At 38.8% G+C, this 14,560-nt stretch overlaps 1 protein-coding gene and 1 long non-coding RNA gene across 8 annotated transcripts in view; one reads left to right on the forward strand and one right to left on the reverse strand.

Annotated features, from left to right (window-relative positions):
• Positions 1-6,346: 6,346 nt before the first annotated feature.
• Positions 6,347-14,560, reverse strand: part of LOC106087786 (tonsoku-like protein) — a 72,559-nt gene continuing 64,345 nt past the window's right edge. For 6 of the 7 annotated variants that reach the window (XM_059363234.1, XM_059363253.1, XM_059363244.1 and 3 more), the window contains one exon: positions 7,629-8,771. In XM_059363234.1, coding sequence (XP_059219217.1) covers positions 7,705-8,771 — 1,067 coding nt within the window. In that variant the 3' untranslated portion in view covers positions 7,629-7,704. Of the gene's footprint in view, positions 6,827-7,628; positions 8,772-14,560 lie in introns of those variants that run through there. The other variant, XM_013252955.2, reaches the window with a different exon arrangement.
• LOC131995151 (uncharacterized) lies at positions 6,767-7,595 on the forward strand. The gene is made up of 3 exons (XR_009397206.1): positions 6,767-6,977; positions 7,066-7,450; positions 7,507-7,595. It is a non-coding gene; the product is annotated as an uncharacterized LOC131995151 (long non-coding RNA).

Below are 14,560 nucleotides of genomic sequence, written 5' to 3' on the forward strand. Positions count from 1 at the left end.
CAGAGTACTTTAATCATGTAATATGATCCGTTATTGGAACCCAAAGTACTATTGGTTAAAGACGTTTATTAGAAGTGGCAACGCTTTCAATTTGAGAATTTGAAATGAAGGAGAATTTTGTAATGAATTCATTAAAATATATATAACTATTTTCGCTAATAAAAAATTGAAAAATATGCAAAAGATTGGTTTGAAAAAAATATAGTTTGGAAAGACATTAAACAGTATCAATAGCATGACGAAAAAACTGGTCAAAATCTACCTCGTTTGCAATATGAATTGGCTCAGTGTTGGGGGCAGTCTTGGCATATATTAAGCCGCGAAAAGAGTAGATCGAGGAGATTTTTTTCTGTCTTTTCAATTTAATACCCGTTTGCAAGATTTTAAAATTCGTCGAAGTAAGATTTTCATTGATGTATACACATTGATTGGAATCAAAACCAATGTGATGTAAACATAATTGACCATTAAATTTTTTCCTGAACTGTGTCAGCATCTTTAAGATATAGTTTTTCACAAATGGCGTTCCTTTAAGATATCGCAAAATCCTTTTCGCTGCCACCCAATGGGCCTTCCCTAGGCTAATCATGTTGACCGAAAAATTTATGTCTGGTCGTGTGGTCTGTGCCAAATACTGCAGACAACCGAAGAGTTCTCGGAATGGAATATTTTCCATGCAATTCTAATCTTCCTCTGTTTTAGGACACATATCCTTTGTTAGCTTTTGATTGGGAACTGCAGAAGTAGTGACCACATTGCAATCAACTACATTAAAACGCTGCAACAAACCATCAACATAAGCTTCTAAGCCTTTACCTACTTTAGCCTCGCCTATGGTTTCTCGCATTCCAAGAATTATGTTAGCTTCACCAAGGTCTTTCATTTTAAATCTTGTCATTAGCTGTTTCTTCATCTTACCCACCCAATGGCAGTTATTAAAAAAAAACAATCATGTTGTCCACATATACGGCCATGATCAAAATCGATCCCTTCTCCACTTTGAAATAAACACAGGAATCATATGATGATCGCTGTAATCCAATGCGTTTCAGTTCATTGTCAAGCTTTTGATTTCGAACTCTACTAGCTTGCTTAAGTCCATAAGTGCCTTTTTCAAACGCAAACTTCATTGGGTGAATTGTGAACCTTCCGGCTGCACCACATAAATTTCCTCTTTTCCTAGATCACCTTGCAGGAAAACCGAGATCGCATCCAGTTGATATATCATGAGCCCCATCGACAGCAGATATCGAATTGTGGCATATCGCACGACAGGCGCATTTGGTTTTCCATTTCGGCATCATATTCCACTTGCATGGCTTCCTTTCATTTGTTACCATCACTTCGTGTAAGAGCTCCACTGTGTGCAATGGAGTCATTTTCAGGGAAAATATTACAATTAATAATATGTTTTGAGGGGATATAGTTGACCTTTTTATATTTATGAAGCTTGGTGTATAGCATCGGCTATAGGTCAAGGGGAAAAAACAACGTTTTTTTTTTTGCTGTTTTTTGTCTTATTTTATTTCCAATATTTCGGCCGACGTCGTCAAACCATTTTCGAGGCTAGATGATTACACAAAATACGAAATTTAAAACATTTAAGTAATATAATTCACAATATTATTGTTCAAATATACTACATTTTAAAATATGGAGTTGCGTTTAACGTAATGCATTCACCGTCTACTGCCAACTATTGTTGCATTTCTATGCTATCTAACGTCGTACCGATAGATTTTGGCACAGCTCTCTATATCTCTTTTGTAGTTTATTCTCTTGTCCGGTGGGATGTCGATGATGTGCAGCATCTCGAGAGTGAATCTGCGTCTGTAGTGATTGTCTTGAGCCATAATCTCAACGTCATTAAAGTTGGGTCTGTGTCCAGTCGATGCACAGTGGCTAGCAAGGGCTGTTTTTTGTTCCGGTGGTTTGTCCACAGCTTTTTGGTCTGATTTATGGGATGATAGTCGGGTCTTTAGCTTTGTCATTGTCGTGTAATAAACTGGTAGAAAAAACTGTTCAATTTAAATATTGTTGATCTACAAGAAAAGAATATACTGACTAGCAGAACTTCATTGGCTCCTAGAATTTATGGACTGCCGAAGATACACAAACAAGGTACAACTTTGAGGCCAATATGTTCATCCACTAACTCACCATCCTACAACTTATGTAAGTACATAGTAGACATTTTAAAACATACAACCATGGACTCCGAATACAATGTGAAGGATGCGGTAGACTTTAAATCAAAACAAAGGAATTTGGAAACAGCGGACAATGAAACATTAATTTTCTTTGACGTAGTGCCATTATTTCCGAGCTTTCCGGTCGATCTAGCAATCCAGATGATTGAAATAAAATGGGAAGATATAGAAAAATATACTCGCATACCTTGTGATATTTTTAAGGAATTTGTATCTTTGTGCATCAAGGACACCCGATACTTTAAATATGAGGAAAGGATTTATGAGCAACTTAAGGGTATGCCGATGGGTTCTCCAGCATCGCCCATCATTGCAGATATAATCATGGAGGATCTACTTGACAATGCATTTGATAGTGTAAGCAAACCTAGAATTATAATTAAATATGTGGATGTGTCTTTGCGATTGTCAGAAAATCGGATGTGGACAAAACATTAGAAGCTCTGAACGCATATAACCCCGGATACAATTCACAAAAGAAGAGAAAACCGATGGAAAATTATCGTATTTGGATTGTGTCGTTCATAGACATAGAAACTCGTTGAAAATTGATTGGTACCAGAAATCAACAGTCTCAGGAAGATTAATTAACATAAACATCATAAAAAGATAATAATAAACACCGCAAAAAATTTCATCAGGAGAGTTTAACCATTAGCGATGAAGAATTTCACCGCCAGAATGAGACGAAGATCAGGAACATTTTAAGGGCCAATGATTTCCCAACATACACAATAGGTAGTTTGCTCAAGAATACCAAACCAACCACTGAAAACAAAACGGAGAGAAGAGAGGGAAAGTATATAAAATCATGACGTACATAGAAGGGTTTTCGGAAGGACTATGTAAGTCAAATATATATAATAACGAAAAGTTCCAGCTATCATTGAGAACGAATAGAACGGTGAATGAACTTTTCAGCAGGACAAAGTCCAAAGTCTTTATAGGATCAAATGTAGCGGTGACAAGGCCAGCATATGCCCGATGGTATATGTTGGCACGACAATGACAAAGCTAAAGACCCGACCATCATTCCATAAATCAGACCAAAAAGCTGTAGACACACCACCGGAACAAAAAAAAAAGCCCCTGCTACCCACAGTGCATCGACTGGAAACAGACCCAACTTTAATGACGTTGAGATTATGGCTCATGACAATCACTACAGACGCAGATTCACTCTCGAGATGCTGCACATCATCGACATCCCACCGGACAAGAGAATAAACTACAAAAGAGATATAGAGAGCTGTGCAAAAATCTATGGGCTAGATAGCATAGAAATGCAACAATAGTTGGCAGCAGGCGGTGAATACAACAGCATCACGTTAAACTCAACTCCATATTTTAAAATGTAGTATATTTGAACAGTAATATTGTGAATTATGTTACTAAAATGTTTTGTACTTCGTATTATGTGCAATCATTTAGCCTCGAAAATGGTTTGACGACGTCGACCGAAATATTGGGAATAAAATAAGACAAAAAAACAGCAAAAAAAACGTTGTTTTTTCCCCATGACCTACAGCCGATACTATAAATCAAGCTTTAATTCATAATATAATCATTATACAATACTTCCCTGGAATTGTGTGCTCCGTTGCAGTGCGTTTAATACCGATTGAATATTATCTGGTTGTGTGGGTAGCACCAACTGTTCAATTTCATCATTGACCGTTGTCTTTGCATCACTGTGGACTGTCTCATCCAGTAAATTTTCTTTTGCTATGCAATTTTCAGTGTCATTTGCTCTGTCGCTTTCTTCAATATCGCTTAAATTATAAGGTCAATGGGTTTTATTTTTACTGTGTCTTCCAATTTGATTCGCCTCCCATGTGATGTAATTTTTTTAAATCTGTAAGCTTTCGAACTTCCATGGTACCCGACAAAAATACATGCTTCGGACTTCCTATCCCATTTTTGCGCTTTTCTTTTGGAACATGTTTTATAGCGTCTGAAGCGAATATCTTTGAATGGGTCAAATCTATGCGTTTTCCAGTAAATTTTTCTTCAATCGTCTGCCTTTTGTTGGCAAACGATTGACTACATATGTTATTGCTATTGCTTCTGCCAAAAAACGATTGTTTAAATTTGCATCGAACAATCCGTATTTTGCTTTTTCACCAATTTTCGATTCATTCGTTCCACCAAACCATTCTCCTGCGGGTCATAGGGGGCAGATGTTTCATGTTGAATGCCTTGTTTACGTAAATAACTCTGAAATGTTCTGTTGACATACTCCTTGCCATTGTCGGTGCGAATACGCTTACTAGTTGCTCCAGTTTGATTCTCAACAAGAGTTTTTATTATCTTGAAAAGCTTCAAGTACTTCCGTTTTAGATTTTAGAATATATACTAAAAATTCTCTGACTTGCATAATCAATGAAAGTGAGAAAATAGAGACTGCCACCCATAGACAAAGTTTCCATTGAACCACATAAGTAGGGGTGAATAAAATTAATAGCCAAATCAGGAACACAAAGCACATCGTTAATCTTTGTATCTCACATTTTGTCCAAACAATCAGCTTCGAGAAGCTCTGAGTCTTTTGCCACAATATCTACTTCGGCATTAAAACGCGCCGCAAAGTTTTGTAGATTTTGAAGAATGTCCTTGTGTCTACAAAAATGGGTAGTTGCGCCGGAATCGAAATACCAATAATTTCCACACAATTCTTTAGTTTGTGATGCATTAGCAACAAAGAAGGTTGCATTTCCTTTTTGTTGTTTATATGACTTCTCTCTCTCCTTTTCAAAAGCTTACTTTTGGCATTCAGATGCATAATGACCAAACTTCCCAATTAGTCGGAATGAATAAGTTGTAAAATAACTTCCTCTCGGTGTCCTAATGCTTGAAATGGCTTACGAGAATGTTTTCCTTCTATACATGGTATACATTTTTCAGGTTTTTGAACTTGAAAATATATTCCAGTCACCATTTTCTATATCCTGTTCATTCCATTGGCTGCAAGCTGTCCCAAACGACGATGTCATTATTTCTTTCTTTGTCTCCGACAATTCATATATACCTCCTTCTTCAACACCAAAAGCAACTACGTCGTTTTTGGAATTGATTACTTTGCATTCACATTTACTAAGAACGAATTCAAACCCCTATTGCAAACTTTGCTTACCTAAGGTAAATTTATAGCCAAATCAGGAATACAAAACACATCGTTAATTTTTGTACCTCACACTTTGTATAAACAATCTGCTTCTGGAAGCTCCGAGCCTTTTGCCACAACATCTACTTCAGCATTAATACGCGCCTCTAAGTTTTGTGGAGTTTGAAGAATGTCCTTGTTTATAAAAAAAGAAAAAAAAAATGGGTAGTTGCGCCAAAATCAATATACCAATCATTTCTACTCAAGTCGTAAGTTTGCGATGCATTAGCAACCAAGAAGGCTGCATTTCCTTTTTTGCACTGATTTTCTGATCCCATTTTGTTTTCTGAAGAACGCTCCATCACTTTCAGTGCATTTGGAATCCCCAATTACCTTGACTTCCTGCATGATTTTTGTCTTAACCATATCCGCTGTCAGAGTCACACCAGATGACTCCATACCCAATATAATCGAATTGTATTTCTTCGGTAATCCTTTGAACAACAAACTGCACTGTCATGCATAGTCTACCTTTAAAACTACCTCGGCTAATTGATTACATGTCAACATAATTTCATTGACAAATTCCTGTGGAGACTGGCAAATAACATTATTGTATCGTTCTGCACCAACCAATCGAATTCCTGCCAGCTTTCTTAATAAGCCAATCTTCCTGGTTGAACCGCTGCCTTCGAATGAGTTTCGTAAATTATCCCAAGCTTCTTTTGCGGTTTTAGCATTTTGTACCAAACCGGAAATGTTTCGATCGATATTTAGGCATATAGTTGCAAGAGCTTGTCGTGACAAATCTTCGGATACTTTCTGATCACACCAAATCCACTCCTTTATGAGCATCATTTTGGTAGAAAATGCCCAAGAATTATAATTTTCAGGTCCGTGAGAATTTTTTTGCCTTGCAACGAAATAGTACCTCCTAGGAATCTGGATGCATTTGCTGAAACGCCAGTGCTTATTGTATCATTATTTGAACTAAGAATTTTTTTTAAATTTAATTTCCACAGAAAAAAATGTATAACAGAGCTCCTGGGCCCTTAACCTGATAGGAGTAGGTTTTTATTAGGAATAAAACAATTACAAGCGAAGTAAAGACTCAAACAATTCATACAATGCAGATCGTTGACAACTTCCATCACCATTAGCGACATCGGCAAAGGTCCTAGGTCCCATATTACTATCGTTCGCCATAGTTCTTTTGGGTATAAGATGCTCTCCAGGTGACCGCAGCCTTTTGGCGGACTGCTCTGCTGTTTTCGAGTCTAGATGTGTAGCAATTGGGGTAGTCCGTCCAGGGAATCTCCGAGCCCAATTAATACTTTGTTCAGACCAAAGCTGTTTTCAGCAAACGACTCGTCTTCCCTTTACAATGCTTTGAAAACGACTGGTTTTCCCTTTACAATTTATAAGGGCAAAACGAATCGTTTGCCACAAAAACGAGTCATTCAAAGCATGGAAACCCAAATAAATGCCTTAATTGTGATAAATAAACACAGCCCTGAATAATGTCAAAAAATAAAAATGGAATTTCAAAAAAAAAAAAAAAAATTGTAAAATAAACAAAAATTTAACAGACAAAATTTTTCACAACGACATAAGACAAAACGAGTCAATGTGCACATGGCATAAGAGAGTCTCTCTCCTTAAAGGTGAGAGTTTTAGTATCATTCGCGGCAAGCCTCTGAATAAACATGAAAACGATACGCTTTTTATTATTCCAACCTCTTAATGACGCAGATCACCAACAGACTACTGGATAACACTATCATAGCTTTCCCTGAGTGACTTAAAAAATTCCCGAAAATAACTACCTATTACGAGTTAAGAATATTCTAGCAGAGCGAAATAACAAAAACGTCCATTCCACTCAATGGTTCAACGGTGCATAGTTAAACGCATCAAAATACAACGCTTGTGTTGGTCAGGTCATGTCAGAATGAATGAAGAAATCCCATCGAAGAAGTCTTTTGATGGCGATCACTGTGCAAAGATCAAGTGGTGAGAGACATATTCAAATTTGGTGTCAGATTATAGAAGGAGCGCAGAAGATCGAGGCGGTTGAAACGATATTCTAAAGTTCGGCTAAAGGGACAAATGTTCCGTCATAGCCAATTGAAGTGAAGTATGTATGTATTAAAAATAGTATTGGCTATTGAGGTCATCAGTTCTTCTCAATAGAAATCAAAACAGACCTATTGGCCTAAGCTGGAATAACAAGACGATAGCATACCTTGGAAATATCTTTTTTTATACTTATGCCATGCTTCAATAATTTTGCACCTTATTCTTCTAAGGGGAACATTTTCTAATGTATGTATACTTTTATTTTAAATTCGTGCAACGATCACGTACACACACACATATACATTAAAAAAATTATAAATGTAGAGAACACAAATCGTTATTATTTATATATAAAATTATATTATTTTTATACGATTTTAATTTACCTTTATCGCCCCAATGCGATCGCCATAAAGTAAGCAGCTGCTGTTTCAACTCCGATATCATATTGATGTCCAGAGATAGCGACACATAACTTGGAACGTGTTCAAGGTGAGACAAACGCTCTAGGTTGCCACAATCAAAAAATCGTGTGCAATTTGTTGCCACAAGTTTTCGTAGTTGAGGCATTTTTTCAAAAATAAAATGCAGTGATGAACTGGTTAGGCGGTTGTTGTCTGCAATGTTTAAAACTTCCAAATCATTGGATTTGCTTAAGCAAAGAGCTATTTTGTAAATATCCACATCGGTGAGTTGGTAAGCTGCCAAATCAATATTTCGAAATTTCTCACATGTTCCACCTTCAAAGAACTCTACTAAACGTTCAACTGCTGACGTCGATGACATCTTCGGGCGAGCATTACCTTGCGATACATTAACATAGCTGAGATTCAAACTTTGAAGTCGACAAGAGTTCAACTTGGAAAGCAATGCGCGCAAAGCATCGTCCGACAACTGATTGAAGCTTATGTCGAAGTCTACTAAATTGAAATAGTTTAAATCATAATCATATAATTGTGTGATACTGCAATGTGACAAATGCAATTTTTGAATTGATTTTCCTGTTGGCTCTTTGCAGAAGCGATCCAAAATGCGTATAGAATCATTTCCAAAAGGGTTGCGACTGAGCAGAATTTCGTCAATGCAAGGCAACTTTGCCGTAGTTATAAATAACAATTCCAGGCCATCACATGTAATAAAGTTGCCACTAAGATTTAGTGATTTCAAATTTGTTAGTGTGGGCAGTGCCTTGGCTAATTGACGACATCCTTCGTTTTTTATAAAATTATTGCTAAGATCTAATACTCTTAGATTAGCCTGATGAAGAACAGCTTTAAACAAGGGCTCCGTCTGTGGCGACGTTAACCAACAATCGTGGAGTTGAATGGTATTGGAAATTTGTGCTCGCTGCAAAGCATCCGTGATCACCTTATTTGTAACTGAAAAACAAAAGTGTAGAATATGAAACAGCTGTAAATCAAGTAAAGGCAGGGAAATGATAGGCGTAGTGGAAACGCCTCAAATCCATGATATATAGAGGAACTTAAAATAATAAAAAGCTACAATGATCTGTACGATTCCAAACACTGCTACCCATTTAAAATAATATTTTAAACAAAAGAAGTAATATTCTCCAATGACAAAAGAGTTAAATATTCTCTAGTTTATATATATATATATATATATATATATATATATATATATATATATATATATATATATATATATATATATATATATATATATATATATATATATATATATATTTTATATTTCAAAACTATCGGGACAATGTAGAACTAAAATGAAAGGACTAAGGAAATAATGTACATATTTATTTGGTATCCGAATTTGGGGACAAGTAAATGGGACCCGCCCCAAAATCTGTCTAGCGGATATGCAGGCGGTTCCGGATAAAATGGGCGCCAAATTAAGGGAACTTGATAGTAGAGAAAGATTCATAAAACCATTTTTGGAATCAGGATAATATAGGAAGGACCTGTGGGACTTTAAAAACTGAATCAAATGGGAGTAAACTTTACTATGATTTCGCGCTAAAGATTTGTTTGTCCCGTTTGGTATACACAATTCCTTAGAGGGCGCAATTCTCGTCCGATTTGACTGAAATTTTGCACGTGGTGTTTTGGTATCACTTCCAAAAACTGCGCTATGTATTGTTCAAATCGGTCCATGTTTTGATATAGCTGCTATATAAACCGATCTTGGGTCTTGACTTCTTGAGCCTCTAGAGGGCGCAATTCTCGTCCGATTTAACTGAAATTTTGCACGTAGTGTTTTGATATCACTTCAACTGTGCTAAGTATGATTCAAATCGGTTCATAATCTGGTATAGCTGTCATATAAACCGATCATTGATCTTGACTTCTTAAGCCAATTGAGCGCGCAATTCTCATCCGTATTGGCTGAAATTTTGCATGAGCTGTTTTGTTATGACTTCCAATAACTGTGCCAAGTATGGCGTAAATCGGTATAGAACCTGATATAGCTGCCATATAAACCGATCTGGGATCTTGACTTCTTGAGCCTCTAGATCCCCTCCTAATGCTGGCAAAATTGTGAGGTACTGTGCCATGTAAAACTTCTCTGCAAAGAGGCGTCACACTGCGGCACGCCGTTCGGATTCGGCTATAAAATGGAGGCCCCTTATCATTGAGCTTACATTTGAATCGGACTGCACTCATTGATATGTAAGAAGTTTGCCCCTGTTCCTTAGTGGAATGTTCATTTGCATTTTCACCACTATTTCTGATATAACCGATTGGAAATACGATATCCCTGGTAATAGAAGTTACATAGTTACATCCTCTATAAGGATGGTTCCAAACTAGACTAGAGGGGTGTACTCTAAAGATCTAGAACTGGTCATATCGAAAGGGTTACCTGACCACTGCAGTGTGTATCAAGCGGAGAACCTTGCATTAAGGAAGCGGTGGAATGGCTAAGATATAATGTCATTGCGACGATTGGCATAAATATCTTCTTAGACAGACAGGCAGCCATTAAATCCCTGGAGAGCGTATTTCTGAGCACAAAAACCGCCCTTGACTGTCGCAGATCTATCAACGAGATGGCTGAACAGTTCAAAATTCACACATTTCAAGAATATTGAAATCTGAGGGTATATCTCTAGCGACATGTAAGCTAAGTTTTCAGGACCAGACCCGAAGGACAACGAATGATAGATGGTCACAAAGAGGAGATGGTCACAAAGAGGGACTTAAGATTGCCAGTAACGACTTTTGCAGAAGCTGTGAGGACATAGAAGAAGAAGAGACTAAAGAACTCCTTCTGTGTGTGTGTCCCGCACTAACAGTCAGAAGGAGTTCCACTTTAGGTTCTCATTTCTTTGAGAACCTGTCTGAATTAGCGAATGTGAACATTCGTAAGTTGTTGGGCTTTTTAAAGCGATCTGGATGGTTCAACGGTAGGAACTAGAAGGCATCGTCCTTCTTCTGTTCCTATGGTATCACAACGACCGAAAACGTCTAAGTGAGTCTGATGGAAGACTGCCACTTAAACCTAATCTAATGTAACCTATTATCCATATCCTTAAACTGGTTTTTACCATTCTTTTTGTCAATTTGGATACATATGAATTTGCTGAAAAAAGCCATGGCTACAAGTGGTTTCAATTTGCCGTATAAAAAGTCTAAATTGAAAACAGAAGAAAAATAATGATTAGTCGAAGTAACTTAATTAAAATAATTTAAATAGTCTATATATATCTGTTGCTTTGGATATTTACTGCAAAAACCTTGGTCGCTCGTGGTTTTCATTATTTTGACCAGATTTTAGATTTTTCACACAGAATGTCCAAAATTAAAACCAAAAAATAACAAGTTGTTGAAGTAAGTATAAAATAAAAAAACTTATTTATATGTAAATTATAAATTAAAATGTGAAAAAGGAACAAAATGTGAACTAATTTGAAAATCTATGTCTTAAGAAAAAAGTCATAACAAAACTTGCTGACTGTTTTGTAAAAGAATATACCTATTGCAAGATGCTATTGAGAATGTCTCAAAAGTGCATTTACACATTTTAAGGCTCATGTATACCATATTTTATTTCCCACTAACTAACAAATTGTATTTTAAACTTGCTTTTTCAACGTGGCGGACATATACTCAAGATATGTGGTTAGGTTGAAAAGAGGGTGCAGATATTAATCCGCCCCATGATACTATGGACATACACCTAAGCCAGTAATCGGCTTGTTGTGCGCTGTAAAAAATATAAAGTAACCTCTAAAAAAAAATTTTAAGTTAGGAACTCTGTGCTACTTACATAATCCTTAATTGTTTTCAATGCCACTCCCCTAAGTTGATTCATGTCTGATATTGTGTCTCCACCTAAGTACCGGTATCTGTTGGACGCGAAAGCCGGGCAATGACAAAGGAAATTCTCCAACGACCCATCATCTTCCCCGAATGCCCTACATATGCTATCACTTGCCGCACCGATTTTACGTAAGTGAGCTCGTAGTCCTATGTGTCCCGTTATGATACCAATAGCTATACTGACCTCCTTCTTACTTCCTTTCAGTAATAGTCTCGTCTTCTCACGATCTGGATCCCCCCATAGGATTTTCGCCGTCCTACCAACGGTTTCGCTGTTCCACAATGTTGCATGTGCATTCGTCGCCCACTCCCTTAACTCGGACTGCGTCGACCCAAAAGGCTTCGGGTTAACCAAGTTTATTGACGGTGGTCCTTTGGCCTTCACCGCCCCATTTCCCCTTACTCCGTTATGGCCCGGCACCCAAACGATGCGGATTTTGCCATCCTCAGAGAAGGCGTTAATCTCTTTCTTGCACTGCAAGATTGTTCGTGACCTTACCGTCCTGGTTGTTATTTATCGCCCTTATGGCAATTTTACTGTCGGTAAAGATGTTCAGACTCGTTAGCACCACACCACTTCACGCATTCCGTGATCGCCCGGATCTCCGCCTGCAGGACCGTATTATGGTCAGGCAGTCTAAAACAGATGTCAGTCCCTGGGTTTTCAATGTAAACCCCCAGGCCCACTCTGTCCTCTAGCTTTGATCCATCCGTGTAACATGATCTTCCAGATGGCAATACTAGGGTTCCGTCAATCCAAGACTGTGCCGATGGCAGCACTGCCTCGCACTCGACTTCAAGGTTCATCTCAGGTATCCGATCGGAAACCTCTCCACTTCCTTCCAGGATTCCTATCGTCGCATCAATTGTACCGAGGTGGTATGAGCTGCTCCCATCCTGCTATCCACCTGTTCCTTAGCATATGGTTTATCCAGTCCCTAAGGACCGGGTCCACCCGGTACTGGTCTAAGGATTGGATCAGTGTGTCGCCATGCACAACCTCGTGCAGGGCAGTCTCCACCGACCTTCCCTTGACATAGGCATGCTGTTTGCATTTGAGCATGGTGCCCACAATACGTTCCATGGTTTTGAGTAGAAAGGACGTAAGGCTTATGGGTCTGTAGGCCATTGGTGTCGCAAAACTTGCCTTGTCGGGCTTGGGTATAAACACCACCCTTGCCTCCTGCCAGGGTTTCGGAGTTTATGATAGTCCTAAGCACGCTGTGAAAATTTTGGCCAGACGAGGCGCCAGATAGTCTGCCTCTTTCTGTAGTAACGCCGGAAATATTCCATCAGGTCCGGGTGACTTAAATGGTTTGAAGCTACTCAAGGATTCCTTCACCATAAATTCCTTTATTATAAACCTTCGATTAACGTTATTATTCCAAGATTCCGGTGTCTCCGTGAGTCCCGTCGTATCCTGTGGAAAATGGGTTTTCATTAAAAGCCTCAACATGTCTTCCGTTGTCTCTGCTCTCACTCCCATATCGTCTACTAAAGTTTCAGTTTGGACATGGGTTTTTGAGAGAAACTATTTTAGTGATATTCAGTGATAGCATAGAATAATTCGTAGTTGATATGGTTTAGTCCAGAGACTCTGATCCGGGTCGTCCATGGCTCCTGAATTAAGACAATATGAATCTTGCCCTTGCTGATTTTCTCCATCAGGGCGAGTTTAGCAATCTCGCTCCGGTGGAGGTTTATCTGGATTACCTCAATCATTGGTCCTCTAGTAAATCGGCATCTTGGGAGTAGGTGATGATCTCATCGTCTGCTCCCTGTTCTTTAGACTGCATTGACTTTCCTGTCACTGCACTGCCTGATGTCATCGTTTTAGGTTCATTCCCTAGTCTAGTCTTCCGACTTTTTATAAAGTCGGTAATTGTTCCATCGTCGAGTCCCTGTTCGTTAAGCTTTATTGGGTTTCCATTCCCTGTTCTGCCTGGTGTTTCAATATTAGGATCTTTGCCTATCTTAGCCTTCCAAATCTTAATTAAATGGGCTTCTTGGGAGTAGGTGATGGTACCATCATCGGCGCCCTGTTCGTTGGGTTGCATTGAGTTTCCTGTAGCTGCGCTGCCTATTGTTTCAATATTAGGATCTTTACCTATCCCAGTGCTCCGAATCTTTAAGTCGGTAATGGGTCCGTCGTCGGGTTCCTGTTTGTTAGGCTGTGTTGGGTCCCTCGCCACTGCAATGTCTGATATTTGAGTATTTGGATCATTGCTTCTCCTAGTCTTTCCAATATTGAGAGATGAAGTGATTGTTTCGTTGTCGGCCCCCTGTTTGTTGGGCAGTATTGAGTCACCTGCCACTGCATGGCCTGGTGTTGCAGAATGAAAATTTCTGCCTATCCTATTCTTCCCAATTTTGAAAAAGACAGCTTTACTCCTGTAGTGCGCCATGCCTTTAGTCTTAGCCAAACTCGTCATGGAGACTTGATCAATGCCTACCACAAGGAGAGTTCCTTCCTCCTTCTCCTCCCTGTGAAAGACCTCCCCCTTCTCTGCGACCAAACCTTGGTTTTGCCCAAGAATCCCAACATACGTTCCGTCGCAAATTTACTGCCCCATCCCTGGATGAAGACCGTAGCCTTTGTGAGCTGGGGGATATCCACCTTTCTCACAAGGTCGAGCTTTGAGCCCTCCCAGGGAGCGTGAATACCTCTGACAAGCTGTTTGACGGTATCAATACATTCCGGCAACGCAAAACGCAGCGTAAAGATGTCCCCTCTAAACTCATAGCTCATCATTTGTATGGGTGGACCCTCTACAGAGTTCCACACATGTTCGAAAATCCGCTCTTTAACCAGATCCTCCACTTGGGACCGATGATCTGGTGGAATCCTTCCGGATGCACAGCCGATA

The sequence above is a fragment of the Stomoxys calcitrans genome, chromosome 1 (assembly GCF_963082655.1).
Source record: "Stomoxys calcitrans chromosome 1, idStoCalc2.1, whole genome shotgun sequence".
In the NCBI taxonomy this organism is placed as follows: Eukaryota; Metazoa; Arthropoda; class Insecta; order Diptera; family Muscidae; genus Stomoxys; species Stomoxys calcitrans.